Source organism: Poecilia formosa, unplaced genomic scaffold (assembly GCF_000485575.1).
Source record: "Poecilia formosa unplaced genomic scaffold, Poecilia_formosa-5.1.2 Scaffold323, whole genome shotgun sequence".
Classification (NCBI taxonomy): Eukaryota; Metazoa; Chordata; class Actinopteri; order Cyprinodontiformes; family Poeciliidae; genus Poecilia; species Poecilia formosa.
Genome location: NW_006800262.1, coordinates 400,638 through 425,334, shown reverse-complemented (window position 1 = coordinate 425,334; position 24,697 = coordinate 400,638). Strand labels below are relative to the sequence as shown.

Here is a 24,697-nt window from a genome sequence, read left to right as displayed (position 1 = left end):
ACATTTTCTGCCGCTGAGAGGAAACCACTGCGCATGTCCTGGAGCGCCGGGCGCGAGTGAAAGGTGGGGAGGGGAGAGGGGAGTAACAGAAACACGTAGTTGCTTGGATTTTAATCGGTGCGTTTTGCATCCACTGAAACAAAGATGTTAACAAATAAACTGGACAGAATGCTGCACGTTTAGTGATATTTTCACAGTTGCGGTCTTGACTGGTCTTGAAATAAAATGCCGAGTCCTCAGCGCCCGAGACCCAGACAAGACCGAGACCAAATGCGGTGGAGTCCGAGACGAGACCGAGACCATCAAAAAATGGTCTTAAGACCAAGACCAACTTCGAGTACCACAACACTGGTTCATGAAATAATAAAAAAATATATATGTACATGTATATGCAAAGAATGTAAACAACAATAAAATGAGGAGAGGGAAGAAACAAGAAAAATAGTATTGTATAATAAAAAATAAGGACATAATTAAAAATCATCTGTGCACAATAATTTTGATTTTTCTGTTAGACCCAAAACTACATACTACTCTAAAGTTCTCCAGGGATGACCTGCTCCTCAATTTGAGAAAACAGGAGGGGCTATTTTTTGCATAGCGTGATATTGGCCCTTTCTGGAGTTTCAACCGACCCCCAGCCCAAAGGCCTAAACAACCATCATGAGTTCTCATTGATCCTTTATCTTGTCAAAAACTCGATTTCCCATGCGCAATGCTATGTTATATTAGACCCAAAAACCACACACTATTTCTAGGATGCTTAGACATACTAGAAATGTCTAAGCATCCCGTTAAACGGGAGAGGTCAATTTTTTGTGAATTGATCAGTTTCTGTCTGGAGTTTTAACAGACCCCAAGACCCAAAACAACTTAATTAATCTAACCATGGGTTTTGCACAATAAAAACTAAGTGAATGTTCCCCTGATATTGTCAAAAATTTGAAGGCCAGAAACAGGTGACAGGCGAGAAACAACAATTGAGCTTTACAGTCAGACATTTTGAAAACCGCCAGAAAAAACAAACAAACAAAAAAACGTTCTGCCTACCATTTAAGTTGTGCACACACCAAAAAGCTCCATTTTTGGTCACCACATTAATTAACTGAGAAGGGAGTCCTGGTCTCAGGAACCCAAAAACCGACTCAGACAAGCCCCCAGTTGTTGTAATTCAATCATTTTTATCTCTATGCACCACCCAGGCCTGTTTACCAGTTTCAGGACCCGGTCCTAAAACCATACACCCTTTTAGTTTCAACTGCAAGAGGGTGTAAGATGGGTTCTTACACTGAGGGATAAGAACCTTGAGAAATAATGAGATTTGGTTAAGTATAAAACAGGTGTTAATGCCGAAAATGATCAAAATGTTACAACCTATGCAAGTCATACAAGTAGAACAGAAACAGACTGACATTCACCATCCAGCACTGGGCTTCACCAGAACTCCTCAGTAACAACACTGAGGGGTTCAGAGCAACAGAGACAGTAGCTGATTTTTAGACCTTTGCTGAGGTTAGATAACATCGATGGATGAGATCGGCTTCACATCTAAGTATCGGCCGATTACTAATCTCCCAAAATTAAGGAAATCAGCTCATCTCTAATTTGAAAATTATGGTGGATTAATAGCATCAAATCAAAAACTATTGGCTTTCTACCCCTGAACCAGAGTGAAATAAATCAGTTGGGTGTGATATGGAGAGCTTTAAAAAGGTTTTCACATTCCTCCTACTTTTCCAATTGTCACATTGTAACCTCAAATGTCAGCATTTCATTGGGAACAACATGGGTCCGAATTATTAAGTGGAGGAAAGATGATGCATTATTTTCACCTTCTTAACAGATAAATATCAGAAAATCATAGTCTTTATATCCATAGCCCTTTATTCTGATTCCACCAAATAAAATCCAGCAAGACTTGTCTTTAGGATTCACCACAGTAGAAAAACAGGTAACACTTTATTTGAAGGGGTGTGAATAAGACTGACATGACACTGTCATAAACATCAGTAAGTCTTCATGAATATTTATGACTGTTGTCATAAAGTGTCATTCGGTAAATCATGACACTTTTAATACAAAGTTGACATTATTCAAAATGCCGTTGTTATGACAACTTGACATAAACCAAGAAATCATGATCTGACATAAATTTGTTATAAAAGTATTACCGATTAAACTTTAAAAATTATGTAGCTTTCTGTTATTAAAGCTAAAGTTTAATCAGTAATACTTTTATAACAAATTTATGTTATAAAAGTATTGAGCTTAACCTTTCTCTTTCTCATTGGACACCTGCCTTTTGCTTTCTGTGACGGTTTGAGCAACACTTTTTGCTGGGGGTGACACCACTCTTACCAACTTTGTCTCTGGTGAAAAACTGGCTTTGCTTTCATTAAGGACGTGTTTGAATCTCATGGTTTTCTCCTCTGCTACCGTTTTCTGTGCAGGCTTATGGATTTTGTTTTTATCCTGGCCAATTTCAGTTCTGGTAGGAGGCACAGAAGTGGCAGCCTGAGCTTTGTTAAATGAGATCAACAAAGCTGAAAGCTGCTTCTTTCAACTTTGTTATGTAGCTTTAAATTGTGTAAAGCTACATAGTTTGAAAATTATGTAGCTTTATGTTATTAAAGCTAAAGTAATACTTTTATAACAAATTCATAACAGATCACAATTTCTTGGTTAATGTCAAGTCGTCATAACAAAGACATTTTGAATAATGTCAACTTTGTATTAAAAGTGTCATGATTTACCGAATGACACTTTATGACAACAGTCATAAATATTCATGAAGACTTATTGATGTTTATAACAGGTGTTATGTCAGTTTTAGTCACACCCCTTCAAATAAAGTGTTACTGAAAAAAAGTCCATCTGTGTGCAGTTGAACCTCAGTCTAAATGCAGCTGGTCTGGTTCTGGCCTCAGAGGTTCTTTAAAGATCAAGTATCAACCTTGGAGACCAGGGAACCCGGCAGGAGGTCAGGCAGAACCTGGTGGTTCTGTTTAAAGCAGAGTTAGGTTCTACAACAACATGCCATGTTCTGATCAAACCTTCATATGGACATGGAGACAGGATGGACCAGCTGGAGACCTACCAGGACATGGACATTCAACCAGACTGACAGGAGAGCATGGAGACTCTAGAGGAGCTGCAGAGATCCACAGCTCAGGAGGACAATCTGCTGACACACTAGTAATCCTACACAGCACACCTGGCCTTTGTTGATTTAACATTGAGCATGATACTCTCTAGAAAGCCCTTCCACCAACCTCTCACCTCCAGGTAGGGGACGATCCTGCAGGAAAACGCTCCCAGCAGCCAGTTCTTGGTGAGCTCATGGAAAACCACGAGCGGCAGGCAGAAGAAGACAACTATGAAGTCCCAGAGCGCAAGGTTTGCCAGCAGGGAGTTGGAGATGCTCCTCATGTAGTAGTTGTGACACACAATGCACATGAGCGCCACGTTCCCAATGATGCCTACGCTGAAGATGACGGCGGCCACCAGCAGCACCGCCCAGGCTCCGTAGGACGCGGCAGTGAGGGGATAAAATGGGTTCTTCATCTGCTTGGGTCTGGTCCGCGGGTTCCCTGGCGAGGTGTCAGGAGTGTCCGGCAGGGAATAATCCTCCTCCTCATAGTCGCTGCTGTTGAATATCAAGGGGAACCGGGGGTCACGCTCCTGCGCCATAGCGACCGGCAGAGCGACCGACGCCTCCAACAGCGGCTCGCTTCGCTTCCTCCGGTTCTGATTGAACCTCGGATCCTTCTCATCTGTTCTGATTCCGCATTTAAGCCCATGCCCGTTTTTTTTCAGCCCTTCTTCCACAGCACACTGAGCTTTTCGCCTGCTCTCCTCTGTGCGTAAATGTCTATTTAGTGCAGAACTTTTACGCACAGAGCGTTGGCGCAGCGCTCCCTGTAGCTTGGCTGGTTTCGGGCCCAGCGGGGGAAACTCGGCTACGCGGCTGGCTGTTTGTGGGGGGCACGACCTGCTCAGTGCATTCCTCTCAGGGGTGGTAGCGTCATTACGAGGACCGGGACTCCGGCGGAGCGGAGCGGCACCGATGTCGCTACACAGCAGCAAGCAGAGGAGCCGCTGAGGCAGCATGATGGTTCGGTTTAAACAGAGGCGGCCACAGAGCGCCACGATGCTCGGTCCATCTCCAGACTGGGCCGTCAGGTCAAAGATGTCTTGAGCTTCTGGGAGTATGAGCAGCGCTACCAGGGTCCACTCCCGACTCCCGGGCCGGCTCGGGTCTGTGCGGGGAGCAGATGTGCTGACACCAAGGTCACCGCTCGTATGACTGAAGAGCCACGAAGTTTGAAAAGTTCCACCTCACGAAGCTCTGAGGCGGAGAGAAAAAGGCCCGGCAAGGGAAGGAGAGAGAGAGAGAGAGAGAGGGGGGGGGGGGGGGGACTTTGGGAGGAGCAAAGATCCGTCAAACTTCCCATATTAATTCTATTTACCTTGCAGAAAACAGTGGCAGTAATAACCCTGATTACGGAAAGGACAAGAGCTGTGACAAGGTTGTTCCTCAATAGAATCAGAATCAGTTTCTGTGCAATATGAATAACCATGTCAATATGTCACTTTAGAGAGAATTATACTAGATTGAAGCATATTCTTAATGTCATCCATTATTTTATACCTGAAATACAAATACTTTCCTGCAGGTTTTTAATACTTTATAACTGGTGCTATTCAGAAAGATAAACTTCTGTAAGTTCTGTCCTTTTTGCAAATAGTTTGATCCAAAAACATCCCATTACATCTCACCTGTTCAATCTGCTCCAGTCTCTAACTGGTTTCCTTCCAGGATTGTTCTGGATTTAGCTCCATTCATCCTCCCATCATCTCTGACCTGCTTCCTGCTGAAGAAACGCATTCCCGCATGATGCTGCCACCACCATGCTGCACAGTGGACAGGATGTGTTCAGGGTGATGTGCAATGAGGCCAGAAACTTGTTTTGTCCTCAGAGAGAACAAAGTGAAGACTCCATACAGGTCAGCTCTCCTCCAACATGACCCCTGCTCAGTTTTAACCTATAGCCACACTGATGAGGCATAACATTATGACCACCAATAAAATATCTGATTCCAGCTTACTGATTATGCTTTTATTTAGAAAGTCATTAAATCACTGTGGTGAATGGTGGAGAAAACTTTGGGATGGAAACAAACAGAAAGCATCCCATCAGTGCAAGGAACAGATTTCCCACCAAGCAGCCCAGAAGACAGAACACTTGATGTGTTTGAATGTGAGGTGCTGTGCTTCAGGTCCGGTCCAGTCCAGGCTGGTCCATTGTGCTTCATTGTGTATTGTCTGGACTGTTACAGCAGGGTTTGACGACCACAGTATTGCAGATCTGGTAGCAAGTCTGGATCTGCCTGTCCTCACCCTCTGTCTGGTACGCCATGAGACACAGGTCGAGCCATGGCCGCTCACCTGTAATACATGTGAGGCATCATCAAGGTCACCTGAACCCTGGACTGGACAGGGAGTGATAGAGTCATGAGGGGACTGTGAAGGTGCTGAGGCAGAGAGAATCACTGATTTCTCTCAGTCCACAGGCCTTCATGGACTTCATTGGTCCTATTACATACCTATGCTGCCCTCTGCTGGACAGAGTGTTTCCATTGTCCGATGAATGCTGTTTTGAGCTTCCTGATTGGCTGAGACATCTGTTGCTGCCACACTGAAGAAAAGCTCCTGAAGACAGAAGCAACACAGTTTAGTCAGTTCCTCCATCCAGTAGGAGGGCAGCAACTCTGAGCTCTGTCAGCCAATCAGGGAGCAGACAGGAAACTGCTGCTTTCAAAACAAACCACTGCTCTGGCTAAAGGGGCCACGTTTCTGTAACTGACTACAGTTTCAAAGATCAAACAATCTTTCATCATTTTTTAGTCAATTTTTTCAGCCAGTTTTCAAATGAAAAACACTAAATAATACCAAGTAAACAGAATCAGATAAGGACTAGAATAAAGAACAGTGTAAAGAAGTTCCTGGTCTAATGACTGAAAAGCCACCAGCATATTGTTAGGAATAAATAATTCTGTGTTTTTCTCTATCTCTTGTATCTGCTCACATGCACACTGCTGCATGCTTACATAGGCAGAGCATACGAGACCGGCAACAGTCACACAGAAACAAAAACTGATTAGGGCCGGCCAACACAGTTCTGGTCAGGTCCTGAAACTGGTAAGCGGATCTGGGTGGTGCACAAAGGGGAACTACAAGAATATGTTCATCAAAAATTTTAAAGTATAAATTAATGATATCCATCTTTGTGCCCTGCTCTCCTGAGCTGTGAGGAGCTGGAGTTGAAAAGAAGATATGTCCTTCACTGTGCTGATTCAACATCCCTACTGACGGCTTCTCTGCTGTCTGGAAATGTTAGCTCAGAATTTAAATGTTGTGCATCATTTTCTAGTCCTCCCTTCATCAGGTTACAGAACAATGGTTCCTATTGCTTTGATTCCAAGCTTGAGCTGACCGGTTTCCAGTCATTTGGTGCAATTGTTGGACCAGGGACCTTACTAAAGGTCGAAGGTCACCTGACCTGGAGGGGTGAAGTTGAAGACCTCTGAGCTGGAGGCTGAGGAAACCTTTGCAGGTGGAGTTAATTAGCTGATTAATGAGATTCCAACATTTCATAAAATTTGGGCTGTTCATTTTCTGAAAGCCAAAATAATCACAGTGACAAGAAATAAAGGCTTGAAATATTTCACTCTATGTCCAATGAATCTGTATTTATGACTTTCCTTTCCTGAGTCAGTCTCTTGTATTAAATGTGTACCACTATTTTGTCCTGTTCTGCAAGGGCAAGACTTTTTCTAAATGTGAAAATATAAACACACACACACACCACACACACACACATACACACACACACACACACACACACACACACACAACATATCCTCTTATAAACAAACACAGAACTTCATCAGGTTAGGCCCTTAGCAACAGAGAGGCTGGATGACTAAATGAGGATCCACTCAGAAACCAGTTCATTACTGAGATGAGATTTTCTAGTTCCACTTTAGTGAAGGTGATATCATGGGATGGACCAGCGACCCGTCCAGGCTGTACCCAGCCTCGGTAAACACACAGGCTCTAAATCCTGCATGAACACAGCTGTTCTCATACTGCAGTCAGATTTTCCAGCTCAGACTTCACCTGCCTGTCTGACAAGGACATGAAAGTCAGAAACTCACAGCATGTCTCCACAAGTAGACGTCCAGAGTGTCTGTGGCATCCTGCAACTGCAACTTCATCAGCAAGACCAGCTGCAGTGGCTGCACACCGAGGGCTGCAGAACACAAGCAAACAGACAGAAGGCTTGTGACCCCAAATCAGTCGCGTTAAGCAAGCAAATTTGTAAACATGCTGTCAGCAGCCAGCCAACGTTTCCAGGTCAGAATGGGTTTTTCCTAGATTGGCTGTTGCCTTCTTGTGCAATTCAGTTCAATTCAAATCTTGATTCACATATCAGTCTGGTCTTTCTTCCATTAAAAGACTATGTTAAAAGCTCAACATAGTCCACACTTCTAGGAAGCAATGATTTAACAGTGGAGAGCCCAGACCCTGTTGAAGCAAAGTGCTGGAATATGGGGCTGGTTTTTACCAGGCTAACTTTTTCAAAGTCTGGGGTGAAAAATGTTTCACTTTTTTGTTTTTTATTAATATAGTTGAGATTTTGTCAGACTTTTGAAAAATCAAGTGATGACAGTCCAATTAGGATGTAATTGAGGTGATTGGAGACTCGGGAGGTCGGAGTTCATCAGGCTGAAGGTTCAATTCCTGCTCCTTTCAACTCCATCATGGTGTGTTGGGCAAGACACTTCACCCACCTGGCCTCACCTGCTGGTGGGGGTCAGACTGGCCGAAGGCAGCTGGGGCTCTGGGGCCTCAGGATCAGATTGAGGGCTGTACTAGTTCAGACTATTTATTACCATAAGAAGTTAATAGTGAGTGACATATAACCATAACCTGGTTTTGTTTGGAGATTTTAATCTATTAAACATTCAGTTGTTTTTTCTTTAGCTTATAATGCCTGTTGACATGGTTACTGTTCTCTCTCTCATCTTCAACTACAGGAAGTGCAGCATGTCTCACTCTCTGCTATCATCTTCTCATCGATCTGCTCCACTCCTGCAGCACTCGGCTCCCTCACTGCAGCCTCAGAGCACCGCTTACACCTGCAACACACACAGCTGTCAGAGATGCTGTCCCTAACACACTCAACTGTTGGGACTGTCTGGGTTTTGGTTCTCTTATTATGTTATGTAGCAGAAGAGGGGCTGGGCTGTTACCCGTAGTGTCTGTTTGTTCCTCTGAACAGGAAGGGTGCGGTCAGGTCCAACAGGGCCAGCCGGCCACCAAATGGCGCCACTGGAACAACATTGGGGTAAGCAGCTGCCAGGTGCTGCGTCTCCTCCAGAGAGCACCCTGGAGGGAGGGAGGGGTTAAAATGAAAACATCATTTCCTTTGTTGCAGATCTGATGAGAAGAAAAGCCACAAAGTTTAATAGATTTCATCTTAAAAACAGAAAAACGCTGAAGGAAGTTGCAGACATTTCCTAGTCCTGACTGTTACCCATGAGGAAGATGAGTTGCTCAGTTTTGCCCTCCGTCATGAGTTTGGTGGACAGGTGGACACTGGGAGAGTGCTGTTGGGATGCTGAGGCATCTCCTGGTAGATCCACTTGTCCAGACAGCGCCCATGGAGGAGGAGCACAGGCCGCAGGGCGCCGGGTCGCCTCAGAGAAGATCCCGGCCAGCAGCTCTTCATCCGGGACGTCCTGACTGGGAACACAGTGGAGCTTTCATTCTCCGTGGACTAACACAGGACAGCTCACTTTATCTCTATAGTGCCAATTCACAACATGTTGTCTCAAGGCACTTTGCAGAAGAAAAAAAGAATCATTTCGGTTCAATCACAAATACATTACCATTGAGGACAGATCAAACAGTAAAGTTTTCTCAATTAATTATTTGGCAAAGTAACACACAGGTGTTGTTCAGCTGTAGTTGAACAACAGCTGTTCTGATTGTAAATTCATTTCCTTTGAATTTACAAGGAAATTTAGGCTGATGTTTTTGGCAGCTCTGTCAATAGTAGGAAGGAGAGAGGGTGGAGCACAGAAAGCTCTGCGTCCACCGTTTGCTCAAAGGACAAGGAAGGAAGAAAGGAACATATTCATGAAAACGGGAAGGAATATTTAAGCAGATCCTCTTCATTACACATCTGACCTCAGGGGGGCGCTACAGGCTCCTGGTGGTGGTCTAACGATGGGCGGTTTGTACCAGCTGACAGAATTATGCTTCTAGACATGAGATCCTTTATATGTTTTACTCATTGTCTAAACGTTTCTTTAAAATCCGAAATAAATATGAAATGACTAGATTTTATCTAAACTGTCTGTGACCAAGTGCAGACTCTGTCCTGTCTCACTGTCCCAGATTGTCCTAACAAAGCACTTTGCTCTAAGATGCTTTGTCCACATGTTCACCTGTACATAATTACTCCTGTCCACCTGTCCTGATGTTCACATGTCCACCTCATGGGTGGAAATCCCTGGAGGGTTTGGAGGGGTCCAGAACCCCCCAGTCATGGACTGAACTGCTTCCTTCACTACAGGCAGACTACAATTCTGAAACAATGCAGACGTCAACGTCATTGTCCACAACTTCTTCTGTTAGCTGATTGGTCTGGTAGAAAATCTACCAAAGGGAATCCACTTCAGAGGGAGAAAGGCCAGACTGAACTGTGAAGTGAAGTGAGATTTGAACTGAGCAGAATAGTGCAGGAAAGCAACAACCAGGTTAGGATTACAAAGACACAGACTTAGTTAAATAATATATTATATTATAGTACTCTTAGCAGCATTGTGATCTGAATTTGGACAGAACTATGTTTAATAGGCCTGTCACAATAACAAATTTTGCTGAGTGATTGTCTAAAAAATTATTGTGCTAAATAATAATATTGTTTCAAGACCTTTTGATGGAAATGACTAATAATGCATGCGATTTCCTGCCATAGATAGATACACTTTATTTTCAAAAGAACACATAACACTGGAACTGATAAACTAAATAAAGCAACCAAAAACAAAAATGAAATGGATTCTCAGTTTCCATTAACAAAAAACGTACTTGAATAAAAACTAAACAACATAAAGCCAAAGTGGAAATAAATACTGCATTCAACCAAAAGAGTGCAGATTATGAAGTCTGTATACTAGATTGTCCTTCAGTAATCACTAGATTTAAATAAAGAAGATGGGCACATCCGACTACCTGATGCAATAGTTCACACTACACGATTTTTTGCGCTATTTTCCCCTTATGATAATCTTAGATCGTTGGCCGATCTAAGATTGTCGCTGGTGATGTCGTAACCGATCATCCTGCAGTGTGTGGTGTGTTACGGTAGATCGTCGTGGCCGCTCCGATCTAAATCAGGAGGTTTCCTCGACTGGAAGCTTAACGCAGCCTGTTGAATGTGACAGGTAGCCAATCAGAAAGCGCGGATTCTCCTCGGTGCTTTTTGAGGGGAAATTATGAAGGGAATCCCAAACAGCTGACACGGTGCAACCCGAAGTCCAGCAGACATTGGAGATGATATGTGGAAGCAACATTATTATTTATTCAACATTTTGTGCAAAGAATATAGAAATGACAAGGGGAGGAGTTGGAGCCAAATTGCTACCGCAGTTGATAAACCCGGTAAGTTTTCAGCTGTTCTTCGTTAACGTGACATAAATAGGTTACAATGATTTTCATTCAGTCAGGACTTTATGCCGACTCTAGCTAGCCACATGCATCACAGGTAGATTCTAGTAAAGCATTGATTACCATACCATACCGTACCAGCTTTAATGCCTGATTTTAAAATTAGTTAACTGGACTTGTAGCCATTATTTTGTGCCCATGAGGCTGGAAACCACACGGCACGACGAACCCGATCGAACCGTTATACCGAGGATTTCTGTCGGCTAATGTGTCTCTCAGGTTTTGAAAATGGGCCGACAACTCGTGTAGTGTGAGCTGGACATTACACTAAGGACATGATGAAGGGAGGGTCAGTGGAGAGCACCGGAGTTGAGCCTTTTTTCATTCAGTGTCATCAATAGAAAGAAAAAAAGGCAGGAAGAGACGATAAAGCCGATAATTAAAATGAGATCGATAGGTTTAATTTATCGTGCGATTAATTGATTTATCGTTTATCGTGACAGGCCTAATGGTTAACAGGGAATAAAATGTGTCCTGCTAAGTTCAAGCTAAGAGCCTGTCAGCTCTGCACACACCAGTGTGTTTAGATGACTGAAGTGGTTCAATCAGCTGTTTGGTGGGTTCAAATCTTCCATTATTTGCTGTTTTCTGCCTTGTATGACATCTGTTAAAACACAGCTGGGCTCCTAAAGACTGGACCAAACATGCCTTTCTACCAGCTGACAGATGACTTTAAATATGGAATGTTTTCAGCAGACTGACCTCTGTGGAGGATGGGTTATCCATATTTATTCTGTTCATCTACATAATTACCCATATAGTTAACAAATGTAGCTCATGTGCTGGAAGAATGAAAGATCAGCTGAGGTGATGATTTGTGGAGCTGCTTCTGGTGCTGAGTGGAGGACCTGGGAAGTGAGCTGTGATTGGAGCGTTTAGCAGGAGATGGGTCAGGACCCGGCGACAGTATGTGGACCTACATTGCTGAACAGCTGCAGCAGAAGAGTTTGAGGGCGCGGTGCAGCTGGCGGGGCTCATAAGAGCCTATCTGGGCTCGGACATGGTGAGTCTGGCCACCAGCACTCTGCTTCACCTGGGACAGAGTCACCAGCTGCAGCTGGTGGTCACAGCATCGCTCTGCAAAACAGGAAAATAAACTTCATAAAGACTTTCATCATGAATCCTCCAAAGTGTGTTCCAAAAACACATGGAGCCAAGTTGAGGACCTCGATCCTTCTTCAGTCAAATGTTTTTACTCCTGGCAGATTTCTGCTGTTTGTTTCTGTGTGTCAAGCAGGGGTCACGTTAATTTAATATTTTCCATATATGATCAGTATGTTTATATAATAGAAAAATCTGAAGTCTGTCAGTCATTTTGACAAATTACAATTCACACCCCTATTTAGTGCAAACATGCGGGTCACTTTCAACTTTTAGTATGGAGTTAATTCCAAAGGTAGTTAAATCAATCAAAAAAACATCCCTTCTGAATATAATCTCTGACACATGAATATAATCTGAATATAATCTCAGCTGTTCTTCGTTAACGTGACATAAATGATTTTCATTCAGTCAGGACTTTACGCTGACTCTAGCCACATGCATCACAGGTAGATTCTAGTAAAGCATTGATTAATGCCTGGTTTTAAAATTAGTTAACTGGACTTGTAGCCATTATTTTGTGCCCATTTGGCTGGAAACCACACGGCATGACGTGCCGTGAACTTAATGCATCTGACTGGTAGCTTACAGCGCACTGAAGTGTTATGGGCAGGAAGCTTTGGAACAAGTCTGGTTAAAAAGTGCAGGTGAACTGATGCTGGCAGCTCATAATTCGACTGATTTCATTGTTCTGTCAGTAGTTTTTATCACTGCTGAGAAAAGGTTAGATATGTTCATCTGTTTGATAGATGAGTGGTGAGATCTAGAGCATTCAACTTGTTGAATATTAATTAAGCTGCATAAAAATTAAATGCAACATAAAAGCCTATATCAATATAATTTAGAAATTATACTGATAGAATATGACAGAATATTTCTGACTATGTCAGTCAAAATGACAGAACAAAAAAGTCTAGTGGGACCTCTGATCTCAATATTCAGATCATCAAATATGTTTTAACTTCAGGCCAGGGTAACATGAGGAAATACAAAAAAAATGTCTCTTCAAATGATGGTTTCCTTTAATAAGGAGAAAATCAGTCCAAACCAGCCTGACAGACTGTGGACTGGTGACTGCTCTCCATCTCTGTGGATCTCTGCTTTCTGTTTCAGTTCAGATCAGGGGTGTCAAACTCCAGTCCTCAAGGGCCACTGTCCTGCAGTTTTCAGATGTGCCACAGGTACAAAACACTGGAATGAAATGGCTTAATTACTTCCTTCTTGGGTAGATAACTTCTCCAGAGCCTTGCTAATGACCTAATTTTTCTCTTCAGGTGGTGCAGCAGAGGATCATCTAAAGGTTGCAGGGCAGTGGCCCTCCAGGACTGGAGTTTGACACCTGTAGTTCAGACACACTGATGTGTGACAGTGTGGCAGTCCCACACCATCACACTGCCACCACCATGACTGACTAGTTTCTGAAATGCTGTGGTAATAACATGACACACACCTTAACGGAGTTTCCTCTTTTGTCATGCTACTTCACTCTCTGGTTTGTCTAAAAATTATTCTACACTAGTCCAGAACCAAACTCGGTTTACTGCTGTAATATTTCATCTTCATACCAGTTCTACAGTCCAGCACATCGCCTTCTGAAACAGAAACAGAGACGGAAATTATTGAGTGTGACAGATTGAGACCAAAGTCAAACTGCGGAGACGGCCATCATTAACAAAGAAAACAAAGACTAATTCTGTTCTAAATATTGAATCCAGTAAAATTCTAAATAATTCTAAGGACAGTTCAAACATCATCACCTTCTGCTGATACTCTCTATGACCTTCAGAGATGTGACTTTTAGGTGTCTTTCATACCTATAAACTCTGGTGGAGTGCTCCAGACTTCCAGCAGCTCAGAGTCGTTCAGCTCAGAAACTTCTTCGTCTTGGTGGTCTAAAAACGCCTCCGTGGCTCTAACAGCATCCAAACAAGATCAAAGCAAAGGATTGGGTTGATTTCTATAGATCCATTCATTGACAACACAATCAGAAGAGAATGAAACTTGCAAAAATACAAAAAAATTTGCAGGGTGCACAAGAGGACATAGAGGAATAAAAAGCAATCCTGGTTTACTTTCTCTATATTCTGTGAAAGTTTTGCAAGATACAAAGGGTTAATTTTGAGACATAATGACAATAATCAAAGCAAATGTGCATCCATGGAGGAAATTTATTCTTTCTTTGTCCAACCAAATAAACAATACATTTTCCCCGTGGTGCCTCTCTCCAGCAGTCATTGGGCTAGAGATGAGGTCACGTTGGACAGATTGCCAGTTTGGCACAGTAATTTATTTATTATATCATTATGTATTATTTCAGTCCAGCGAGAAGAAGAGTCACAGATACATCCAAGAATAAGCTTCTTTAACTCTAACCCTTCTATTTTACCATAATTACATCATTTTCTGAGACCCATCATAATCTGTGACAGCAGGGCCAGATAGCATGTATTTCTCTGCACTGTTTTGTTTTGAACTCTGCCATTATTAGGGTGCGTTCACACTGCAGCCTGAAGTCACTCAATTCCGATTTTTTGTCAAATCGTATTTTTTTTGCCGGCCGTTCACACTGGCACACATGTGCGACCTGTATGTGTTCTGCAGTCTGAACGGACAAACGACCTGAAAGTGTCCCGCATGCGCAGTAGAGGGCGCCATAGTGTCAACGTTCTCAGTGTTCTGCCATTAAAAAGAAGTGCTCAGTGTTTGCGGAAGTAAACATGGAGGCTAACGGTGGAGCTTAGCTTACATATTTAAAGTTGTTGTCCGGCCGGAGCAGCATATTAACAACTTAATCCAAATAATCCGTCATGGTTGTTGTTTTTCTTCCCACTTGCGCGTATCAGGACACAGAATAGTGAGATTTGTTGAGCATCAGTGACGTTCAGTTCGGATGAAGGCGACCTGGACGTTAGGTCACATTTGAATCGGATACGTATCGGATATGGGTCACATTCGAAAATAATCCGAACTGTGCTTTTCAGACCGCCATGAAAAGATCGGATACAGGTCACATTACGTCAAAAAAAAAAAAAGAAGGCTTTTTTGACGTAATGCTGCAGTGTGAACACAGGTGACTAATGAAGAGGTGACAGAAATATTAAAAAAACGTTTTGAATCCCTTCCCTGTCCAACAAAGCACTTGGAATCATATTAATGGTTTACCTTTTTATTACATGGCTACAGTGGGCTGACATATTTGAAGGACAGTACAGACAGTAAAAGCCTTGGTCCATCAAACAGTGTTCAGCATTAAATACAAAAAATTGATCATATTTTCTCCCCTAATGTGATGCTAATAAAGAAGCCATGAAGCTTAAAACTTCTGATGATGCAGACTGTGTTTCCCCAGTTTATGTAGACTGTAGATAAGAAGAATCTAATCTAGTCATTAGACTCTTGTAGCCTAATTAAAATAAATTATTAGACCAGTTTTTTCTAGTTGATATAATAATGATAATAAATAAATAAATCTCTTCCATTGGTGCATTAGAGAGACATTATTTCATTATGTCTCTGTATAGAATTGACCCTTTGGATTTCAAAAAACCTTCACAGGATTTAAAGGAACCTGTTTGTGACAGGATCTGTCCAAGCGGCTCAAACAAACCTCCTGAGCTCCTGCACATCTGGGCTGTTTTCTGGCAGAAGCCGGATGCCTCTCCCGTATGATGTTCCTCCGTGGAGGTGGAAGGCCAGATGATCCAGCTCCACAGGCTGGCTGCTGGTGAGGCCCGGCACTCTACTGGATCCTGGGATTGCTCGGAGGTTATAGATTCTCAAAAAGGCACCAGGCTGACGGGACATAGGGGTCAGTTAAACACAGAGAAGGGTATGTCCAGAGGAATGCTCTCTTTGTGAGGGATAGAAGCAAAAACCTGAGTTACCATCTGGAACCGTAGCATGGCTATCTATTGGCCCAGGACTTGCAGTGAAGTAGACAAACTTGAGTGGTTCTTCTCACACTTTATGCTCAAAGGTCCAAATGTGATTTTACATCGGACATAACATGTGACTCAGATTACAGGAGGAACAATCGGTCCAGTAGACCAGGAACTAGTTTGATGACGTTTGCCTTGAAAAGTGAACTCTGTGAGTAAGTCAGTTGGAACTGAACAGACAGCTTCATCCACTAACTCCTTCACTTAAAAGCATTTTTAGTTTTGAATGCAATAGTTCAGAGTGAGATCAGCCCAGTACTTCTGGGGGAAAAAACTGTTGTAGTAACACTGAGACAATCTGAAGTGTGGGGCCTGCAGAGTGAGTGCTAGTATTTTGGAGCAGCTGTGAATGCCTGTGATGCCTTCTAAGAAATTAAATGAAAGTAAAAAGTTTAGAGAATGAAATAAGCAAGTGTTTATTTACTTAATAATTAAGAATGTGCATTGACACATTCAGAGGCTGTTCAAAGCAAAACTCAGAAGAACGCCATCCTCAGTCACGCTCCTCAAATATTCACTGAAATCAGCAGAGGTTTCGCCTGATAGTCTCCCTGACACCGTCTCTTCCATATTTCACACTTTTTAGGGTATTATTGATGGAGAGCAGAAAAAGATGACCAGAAAGGAAATTTTCCCTAAGCTGCAACTTCTTTAAATCCGCTGTTAAAGCCACAGTACGTAACATTTCCATACTTGTTAAAATCCTCATTATGTTGTGGTGGGAAAATTATTACAAGATAACATCTGCTGATCATGTTATATTAAATGTTTTCAAAATCTCACCAAAAGAACCTGCTTGGTTTACACACAAGGTTAGAAGTTGTTTTCCTGCAGCTGCATTGGAACTAGACTGCCTATTCCAAGTTTTGGATCCCTTATCCTTGGTATAGACCTATGTGTTGACTCTGCCTGTTGGAGTTTTCATTTGGAACTGTATCATTTTGTTGTTTTATTATCTTATCTTACAAGCTCTCTGTATTGTGCACAATATGCAAAATATACCTGATTGAATGATTTCATCTTACAGTACTTGCTGATTTATTTTTTTCCCACAACAATGTCGTGACAGCAGAATATGAAACAGATGATCCTTCATCTCCTCCCTGAATTACTATTTCCAAGAGAGGCTAAGTGAAACAAATCACAAAAGACTTCACATTAAAAGGTAGTTAATTCTACAAACTAGGGAAGGCTGTCATGACCAAGAGCCTTTCCTGTCTGCACTGATGACATTGGGCTACTGACTGGAAAAAACCTGTCCAAAGCATCTCGTAGCTGACAGCATCGCCACATCACTTCTGCTTCTAATATGCTTAACTACTCAAAGAAGTTAGAAAACAGGATCTTCAGTGCTATTCCCTTTATTTCTTGTATATACCGTACCATCTTCAAGAAAAACACTGGTAAGGCAGGGCTTTACAAAAACTGGAGATCAGAAATTGGAACTTTTATGAGTGGTTCCCTCATAAAATTCACTTCTGAATGTTTCTAAAAATCAAATAGGGGATACGTGTATAATGACGGTAACAGCTTTTGCTATGTATCAGGTTAAGTCAGTACTTCTCAAATAGCCCCAAGGGAGCGTGGCAAGGTGTCAGTAAATATCCGTACAGGTCAGCCTGTGTCTGGTTTGAGTGAAAGGAGGCACTTGCGATCTGCGCTGAGGTAAACTTCAGAAATCACCGCCCGAGATAGCACAGAGGTGCCAGCAATGTGACTGGTCCGGGCTAGGGCTGAAACAATTCCTCGAATGATTCGAGTACCTCGATTATTAAAATTCCTCGAGGAAAATTTATCTGCCTTGAAGCTTCGTTAAATTATGTTTTATTATGTAGCGCACCGTGTTCCGGCCAGATCATTATTTGTGGTGGGCAGCGCTTTTACTTCCACCTATGAGTTGTTGTGAAGTGCTAGCAGCATGGTGTTGAATTGTGTGGCGTTTTGTCAGGGTTTGGGGACAAATAAGGATTGTTGAATTTGGCGGAGTGATGATTGGAGTACAACAGCTTTTGCGCTGTCGAAACCAGGTCATCACGGTTTTGGAGCGAACGGTAGAGAGAGAGATCCGATTCCTCGATTAATCGTAAAAATATTCTATAGAGTACTCGATTACTAAAATATTCTTTTACAACAGTCCTAGTCTGCGGTCCTGGCTTTGTGGCTTGTTAAGCACATCAATTATAAACCCTTCTTTTAGGAATAATTTTGCTCTGCCAGTGAAACGCTCAGCACAAAAAGATGCTAGCAGTCCAGCTCATTAAAAAAAAAAAAAAAAAAGAAATTCTAAAAACAAGAACAAGCAACGCTTAGCCTGGCCTGGAGTGAAGTGGGAAGGAGGGGAAGAAAAGCCTGGTGGGCCGCCAGGCTTATAATACACTTTCATCACTCTGAGTCAAAAATTATTTGTTTCAGTTTTTAAAGAACTTACTGAAATAAAAAACATCTTTGATGATATTAAAATTTCTTGAAATGCACTTGTTCTTTAGCCTGACCAACTCACTGAAAATAGGAACTCAAGTTAATTTAGTTTATTCATATAGCGTCAAATCACAACAAATATTGTCTTGAGGGTGAGGCACTTTCCAGATAAGTCACCTTCCTAACCATAACCCCTAGACTTCTACCTCATTTAATTCTCTGCTATGGGATACATCTACAACAAAGCCTTTAAAAACATTTGTACTGAACAGAGGACTAACTAAATGTGAAGCCTTGAGCATTTCATCTTTTGAACCTGTGCTAAAAGTTCATGCTGCATTGATATGCATAAGAAGCAGGGAGGAAACAACAGAGATGCCCTGCAAGACAACTCGGAGCTTCCTGTGTGGCTACGTGGGCTGCAGCAGCGGGTCAAAGAGCTGGTATTTTGTGAATTATCAGTTTAGACTTATTTGTGACAATTACAGGTTGTCTGACCTTGCAGGCAAAGGACAATCTTTTCCTTCTTCCTGCTTTCTTTGCAACTCCAGATGGATTGCTTGATTGTCACCAAATGAGTCACCTTCAAACATTTAAAGGTGACTTATTATGCTTCCTTAAACAATTTAGGGTGGGTTACAAAACACATTCATTACATTTTATGCACAAAATCATTCTTAGATAATGAGATTTCAGTCTGGTCAGTTCTTCCTATTGAATTCTTTTTAGAATGTTTTAGGGCCTCTTGTCACTTTAAATAAGATGTTGCTAGTTGATGTTTACACTCACACCTGAACATAGCTGCAAACAGATGCGCAATTATACAACCATACATCTTTGAAAAGCGGCTTTGTGGGGTGGGGTGCAGGGCCTGTTGATTTGTGACTTTACATTAGGGGGGGGTTGAAACAGGTCATCGTACGAACACCAGAAACATAAACTAATTAGAAAAACTGGCTAGGTGTTTTTTAAGCACTGGGACTGTTTTTTAGAAGCAGTAAACATTTGCAGGCTTTGCAAAACTTGCAAAATGTGATTTTTAAAATTTTTTTAAACACCAACCTTTGTGTCTCCACATTTTAGAAGACACTTAAGTGACAATGAACTGTTCTGGGGAACTTTAGCGGTAGATGTAGTTATTAACTCAAGTGGAAAACTTCCCAAAGATAACTCTCTGAACTCTGACCTTTAGGTGTCTGGAAACCTCCACGTGGTTGTCGTACACAAGGACGTTTGCAATGTGGCTCTCTTTGTATTTGGAGAAAGAAGATGGCCCTTCTGTGCTGTTTGGCTCAACAATGACTTTCAGCAGGGCGTGAGGACATCTGGTCCCATCCCAGACCTAGGAGATAGGAAACCAGTTAGGATTTATTGGTTTCATCTGTCCCAAACTAAATGAAGCTCAGAGTTCTGCTAAATGGATCCATGTCTGCCTTTGTAACATGTTGAAGAGTGGGAGCTATGCCACAAATAATCAAACTTCCCCTTACTCTGAGCAATGTGCAGGTGGAGTCAATGGAGGCTTTGGCCAGCAGCTGGCAGATGAGGTCAAAGTAGGCGTTGGGCTGAACGGCAGATAGAGGGACAGCAGCAGAGACTGAGGAAAGCAGAGCCTGGCAGGCAGCCCAGGCCCTCAGCTCCTCTATGGTGCGCCGGTCATCTTCGTCCAACTGCAAGCTTTTACTAGATGTCCGAGGCTCCATACCTCCACCCACTGTGCCGCTAAACGTCACCACAGAGAACCCGAATGTGTTGACTAATGTGAGGGAGGAGTTGTATAAATGCACCTATGCAGAAAAGATTGCTTTCATTTGGGGTTCCTAATATAAGCTTCTTGTTCTGCAGTGTGGAAGATTTTTATGGTAGGATACAGAAAATATTTATTTATTTTATTTGGTCAGTACAGAAAGTATTCAGACTCCTTTAAATGTTTCACTCTTAGTTTCATTGCAGCCATTTGCTAATATAAATTTTTTTTATTATTTCTCATGAATGTACACTCAGCATCCCATCTTGACAGAAAAAAAAGAAATTTAGAAATTTCTGCAAATTTATCCAAAAAGAAAAACTGAAATATCACATTGTCATAAGCATTCAGATATTTTGCTGACACTCATATTTAACTCGCATGATGTCCATTTTTTCTGATCCTCCTTGAGATGGTTCAACTTTGACTAATGAACATCCTACAATTCCAGATCAACTCACTGCTCATTACAATACTCATTTAACCCATATTCTCAATTTCCGTGTTCCAGTTAAAACATGATCTGTTAACTCATTCTGCCCTTGATTTACTCCTGAACTCCGGTCCATCAAATGTCATCAATCCCCCCCGAATTGTGAAAGTGTTGTGGTTCGAACAAAGGTAAGTTCTTGGCTCCTTTATTTTATATAAGTTCTTAATGTATATTCCTTTACAATCAATCAGAATGTTGTTTGGTGTAAGTATTAAAAAGTCTGAATGCGTTATTTTTAAAGTACTAACTGATATGTGTTTAACTGGTTTACAAAGATCCAAGTTTGAATTGGTTAAATGAAGCCTAGGCGAAAATTCAGCCTGGAAGACTATATTCATCCCAACGGCCCAACCAAGATGTCGTCATGTGCCTCGATTCCAACCTATTAGTGATGGTCTCCTCCTCCAATCATCAAGCGTCGCTCCCTTGATAAGGTCCAGCTGTTTATCGGCATCCGCTCGTTGGCTGAGGTTCAACCTTCCTCCACCTTCAGCCCAAGACTTCTCCAATATCCATTCAGTCTTCGGCATCCTCTCCACCACCAGGGTCGGGCCCCAGGGGGAAAGACGTCTCTAATCTACACACAGCGGCTCATTCTCTCTGGCAGTGGTTTTCAGTACAACGTCTTCCTTCTGGGTCCGAGCGCCAAAGACTTTCATTTGTCAATTAAACTCTCTTTCTCTGTGCACGAGTCTCTCCAGGTTAAAATGGCAATTCTACCTCATTTTTACTTCCTTTGAGCTAGTCTATCGTAGAAAGACTTAGAATTTGTCATTTTACACATGTACAATGAAAGAAAATCCAAATAGAAACAGTGCAAATGTTTGAAATATGTACAATAAAAACAAATATGTGACCCCTGGGGCAGACACCAGCACTCCTCGCAAAAAGCGTGTTAGAAAACAGATGGATAGAAACGTAAATTTCCATCCATCCATATATGTCATACTTGCCACTTTAAATCAATTAAATTTATATACACACATACACAAATAGTAAGCTAATGTGAGAGTACATGGTGTTTATTGCCTTTGGTGCACCTGTAGTGCCTCCTTGAGGAAACAGGTTAAACAAACCTTGATTGTTTTACTTCACATGAATCAGAGAAATCAGGTTTAAATGATGAAGTATTGTGATTTTTAAATAAGTATATCACAGATACTCAAGGAAGTAGACAATTAGGTGAAATATGCCAATTCCCAAATTGGAAGCTACAATCAAAACCAAACTTCAGCTTTGTAACTAATTACCTCTTTGAAATTACAATGTCATGGTGGTTCTACTATAATAAAATTCAGTTCAACTACAGTTATCTGTAGAATCACATGTATACATTTTTTATATGTTTACATCTTTTCATTTACCATTTTAATTGTGTGTTTGCAGGTTATGCACTTTCTGACAGTCTGAGTCGCCGTTAACACCGTGGGTCATGCTGAGCAACACTGGCACTGTTGAGTGTGCACATTGTACCTGCATGGCAGGGGCAGCAGAGACCTGCACCCACATAGGTGCCGTATGTTTTAAGGTGGAAGCAACAGTGAGGATACAAGGCACAAAAACTGTTACAGATGAGCCAGCATACTGGACATTACCTGGCAATCTGACAAAGACTCACCCAGAAGTTGGCCATAAAATTGACTATATTACTTCAGCTTCTTAAAAGAAGGTACTTGACCAAAAAAATCCATGCTGAAGTCTCAACACCAGCCAAAAGAAGCCGTCCACAAAAAAGAAAAATCACACAAACAAATCTGGAAGTTTTGGTTCATCTGCTTGACACACTACTAGAGTAAGGCTCAGTCACTTGCATCTCTGTACAACAAAAACATACAGTCGCATGACTTGTCAGCTATTGTGCTGTGCAGTGAAAAATACAAAGATGCTGCAATAGTGACTGATAAAGCTATTGAAAAGCACACAGGACTGCAGCACAAGTGTTCTGCCTGGAGTGAATGTCGAGCTGGACGAATTACAGCTTCCACTATGCATGCTGTATTTGCCACCTGTTTGGAAAGCCCAGCACTAACAGTTGTTAAACAGGTGTGCAACCCAGGCAATAATACCGTGTCTACAGAACAAACAAAATGGCTTGTGAATCATGAGGGTGATGCACAAAAGGCCTACATTATAATTAAAGATAGCAGTCACAAAAATCTAAAAGTTAAATCATGTGGTTTCTTCATAAACACCAACTTCCCTGAACTTGGAGCATCTCCTGATGGAATCACAACGTGTGACTGCTGTGGGAATGGCTACGTGGAGATAAAGTGTCCTTACAAATATAGGACATCCTGCATACGGCAGGTTGCGGATGCAAAAGACAAAAACTTTTGCCTTCAGCTGTCTGGCAATGAACTTCACTTGAAGAAACATCATCCATATTATGCACAGATACAAACTGATATTTTTGTAACAAAATCAAACCACTGTGACCTTGTTGTGTGGACGCAGAAAGACATGGCTGTTGTCTGTATCTTTCCAGATCAGGAATTGTGATCTACAAAACCCACAAAGCTTCCTTAAAAATACTTGCCTTCCAGAGCTTGTAGGTAGATATTTCTCAGAGCACACCTGTACTCCAGCTTCTAGGGAGACATATTAGTCTAACAGCATGCAAGTCATGCTATTAGATGACTTGCATGCTAATAAAGGCATACTTTATTTTTTTTACTGTCTCATACAGAGCTGTCGGCTAGTGCTAACGCTCAGCCGCTCCCTCCCGTTTCAAACTCTTCTTATTACAGTAAGAGTTAGAGTTAAATATAATTAAAATATTGGCTACCTTCGACAGGAAAAGGAACCAAGTCTATGAAAGCAATGTAGCAGTTTTGCTAGTTTTGATTTCCAAGGCATAAGGTGGCAGTTTATCATGATTCAGCCAAAGTAATGAAATAATGAACCGTGGACTGATTTTTATTGTCAATGTGTTTCTTCCCATTAAAATATGTGTTAAATGTCTTTTGCTTTAAGTATTTACTTACTGGAGGGTTTTTTGTTTGTGCTGCAGAGCCACAGCTACATCTAGTTCAGGTGTCGGCAACCCAAAATGTTGAAAGAGTCATATTGGACCAAAAAAACAAAAAAAAATCTGTTTAAAAGCCTAAATAAGGCTTATAATGGAGGCAAAACAGGTTTTAAGTGTTTATATTAGCTTTTTTTATCAAAATGATTAAGTGTATACATAATTAGCATTCGTGATTAAATGTTTATTTTCCCTGCAGTACGTCCTGGAACGAATGTCGCACCACGTGACTACTCTGTTGTACAATGTACATTTTTATTACGAAGATCGACAGGGAAAGGGTCTTTTTTTCCCCTTTTGGAACTTGGAAAATCTGCTCCCAAATGCAGTTTGCATAATGATTGCTCTTTGTCACGTTAAGTGTGTGATCGAAAAAACAGCAAAATGAACATGCATAACGTGCCGCTTATCCAGGCAACAAACGGATTTTTACAACCTGCAGTTATAAAAATAAAGCATTAGCCTTTTGAAAAGGTAGAGTACATAAAATTAAATTAATACAGTTTAAGTTTGATTTCTGTGCAAATGCCAAGCAAGTCAGTGTAAGGATAAAACACAGCATCCTTCTGTTTTGACACACAACCAACGCAGCCATCATTGGACCTGAGTATAGAGGATGCTAAACACAATAATATCGCTAAGTGTCATTTTAAATATATAGTTACAAAAATCACTAATGAGTTTATAAAAACAACCACTTTGTTCCTATGGCAGGATTGTGTTCTTGTGTGTTTAATGTGACTTCTGTTTACAGACATCACTGGACAGCTTCTCAACATCGGGCATCTAAGATATAACTTTAATCGTAACGCGGCAGCTAATGTAGCGCCTTCCCTGGAAATGTCTTTCTGTATTTTTCAGACTATAAGCCACTACTTTTTCCCCACACTTTGAACCATGCGTCTTATAGACCGGTGTGGCTCATATATGTACGTTTCCAGTTTTTTTCAAAAAATTTGTACCTGTGCGACTTTTAGTAAGGTGCGCTCCGGAAAGTACGGTACTCTTTTTGTTATTTGACAACTTCTCTCTACACAGCAAACATTCAGGTAATCCTTCCGCATTGGCAATGAATGCAAATGATTCGGTCCATGAATTGTAGATGTTCAGCTATTTTTCTCTTTTCCCCTTTGCTATCCATGGTCCATCCCACACCTGTCGGTTTGTTTAC

The 24,697-nt window shown here is 41.6% G+C and overlaps 2 protein-coding genes and 1 long non-coding RNA gene across 4 annotated transcripts in view; all 3 read right to left on the bottom strand.

Annotated features, from left to right (window-relative positions):
• Nucleotides 1-5,019, bottom strand: part of gpr37a (G protein-coupled receptor 37a) — a 13,535-nt gene extending 8,516 nt beyond the window's left edge. The window contains exon 1 of the mRNA XM_016661319.1: nt 3,280-5,019. Within this exon, the coding sequence (XP_016516805.1) occupies nt 3,280-4,110 (831 nt within the window). The 5' untranslated portion in view covers nt 4,111-5,019. The remainder of the gene's footprint in view (nt 1-3,279) is intronic.
• An 86-nt stretch (nt 5,020-5,105) lies between these two features.
• pot1 (protection of telomeres 1 homolog) overlaps nt 5,106-24,697 on the bottom strand; it is a 44,884-nt gene continuing 25,292 nt past the window's right edge. Inside the window, exons 7-18 of one of the 2 annotated variants that reach the window (XM_016661317.1) lie at nt 19,752-20,048; nt 19,448-19,603; nt 15,513-15,697; nt 13,720-13,817; nt 13,471-13,497; nt 11,725-11,881; nt 8,604-8,812; nt 8,320-8,455; nt 8,123-8,205; nt 7,222-7,316; nt 5,608-5,713; nt 5,106-5,449 (exon numbers count right to left, since the gene is read on the bottom strand). In XM_016661317.1, the coding sequence (XP_016516803.1) occupies nt 5,313-5,449; nt 5,608-5,713; nt 7,222-7,316; nt 8,123-8,205; nt 8,320-8,455; nt 8,604-8,812; nt 11,725-11,881; nt 13,471-13,497; nt 13,720-13,817; nt 15,513-15,697; nt 19,448-19,603; nt 19,752-20,048 (1,686 nt within the window). In that variant the 3' untranslated portion in view covers nt 5,106-5,312. The remainder of the gene's footprint in view (nt 5,450-5,607; nt 5,714-7,221; nt 7,317-8,122; nt 8,206-8,319; nt 8,456-8,603; nt 8,813-11,724; nt 11,882-13,470; nt 13,498-13,719; nt 13,818-15,512; nt 15,698-19,447; nt 19,604-19,751; nt 20,049-24,697) is intronic. The other variant, XM_007573277.2, reaches the window with a different exon arrangement.
• Nucleotides 12,360-13,464, bottom strand: LOC107833090 (uncharacterized). The gene is made up of 2 exons (XR_001658794.1): nt 13,258-13,464; nt 12,360-12,618 (listed from the first exon to the last, which is right to left on the bottom strand). It is a non-coding gene; the product is annotated as an uncharacterized LOC107833090 (long non-coding RNA).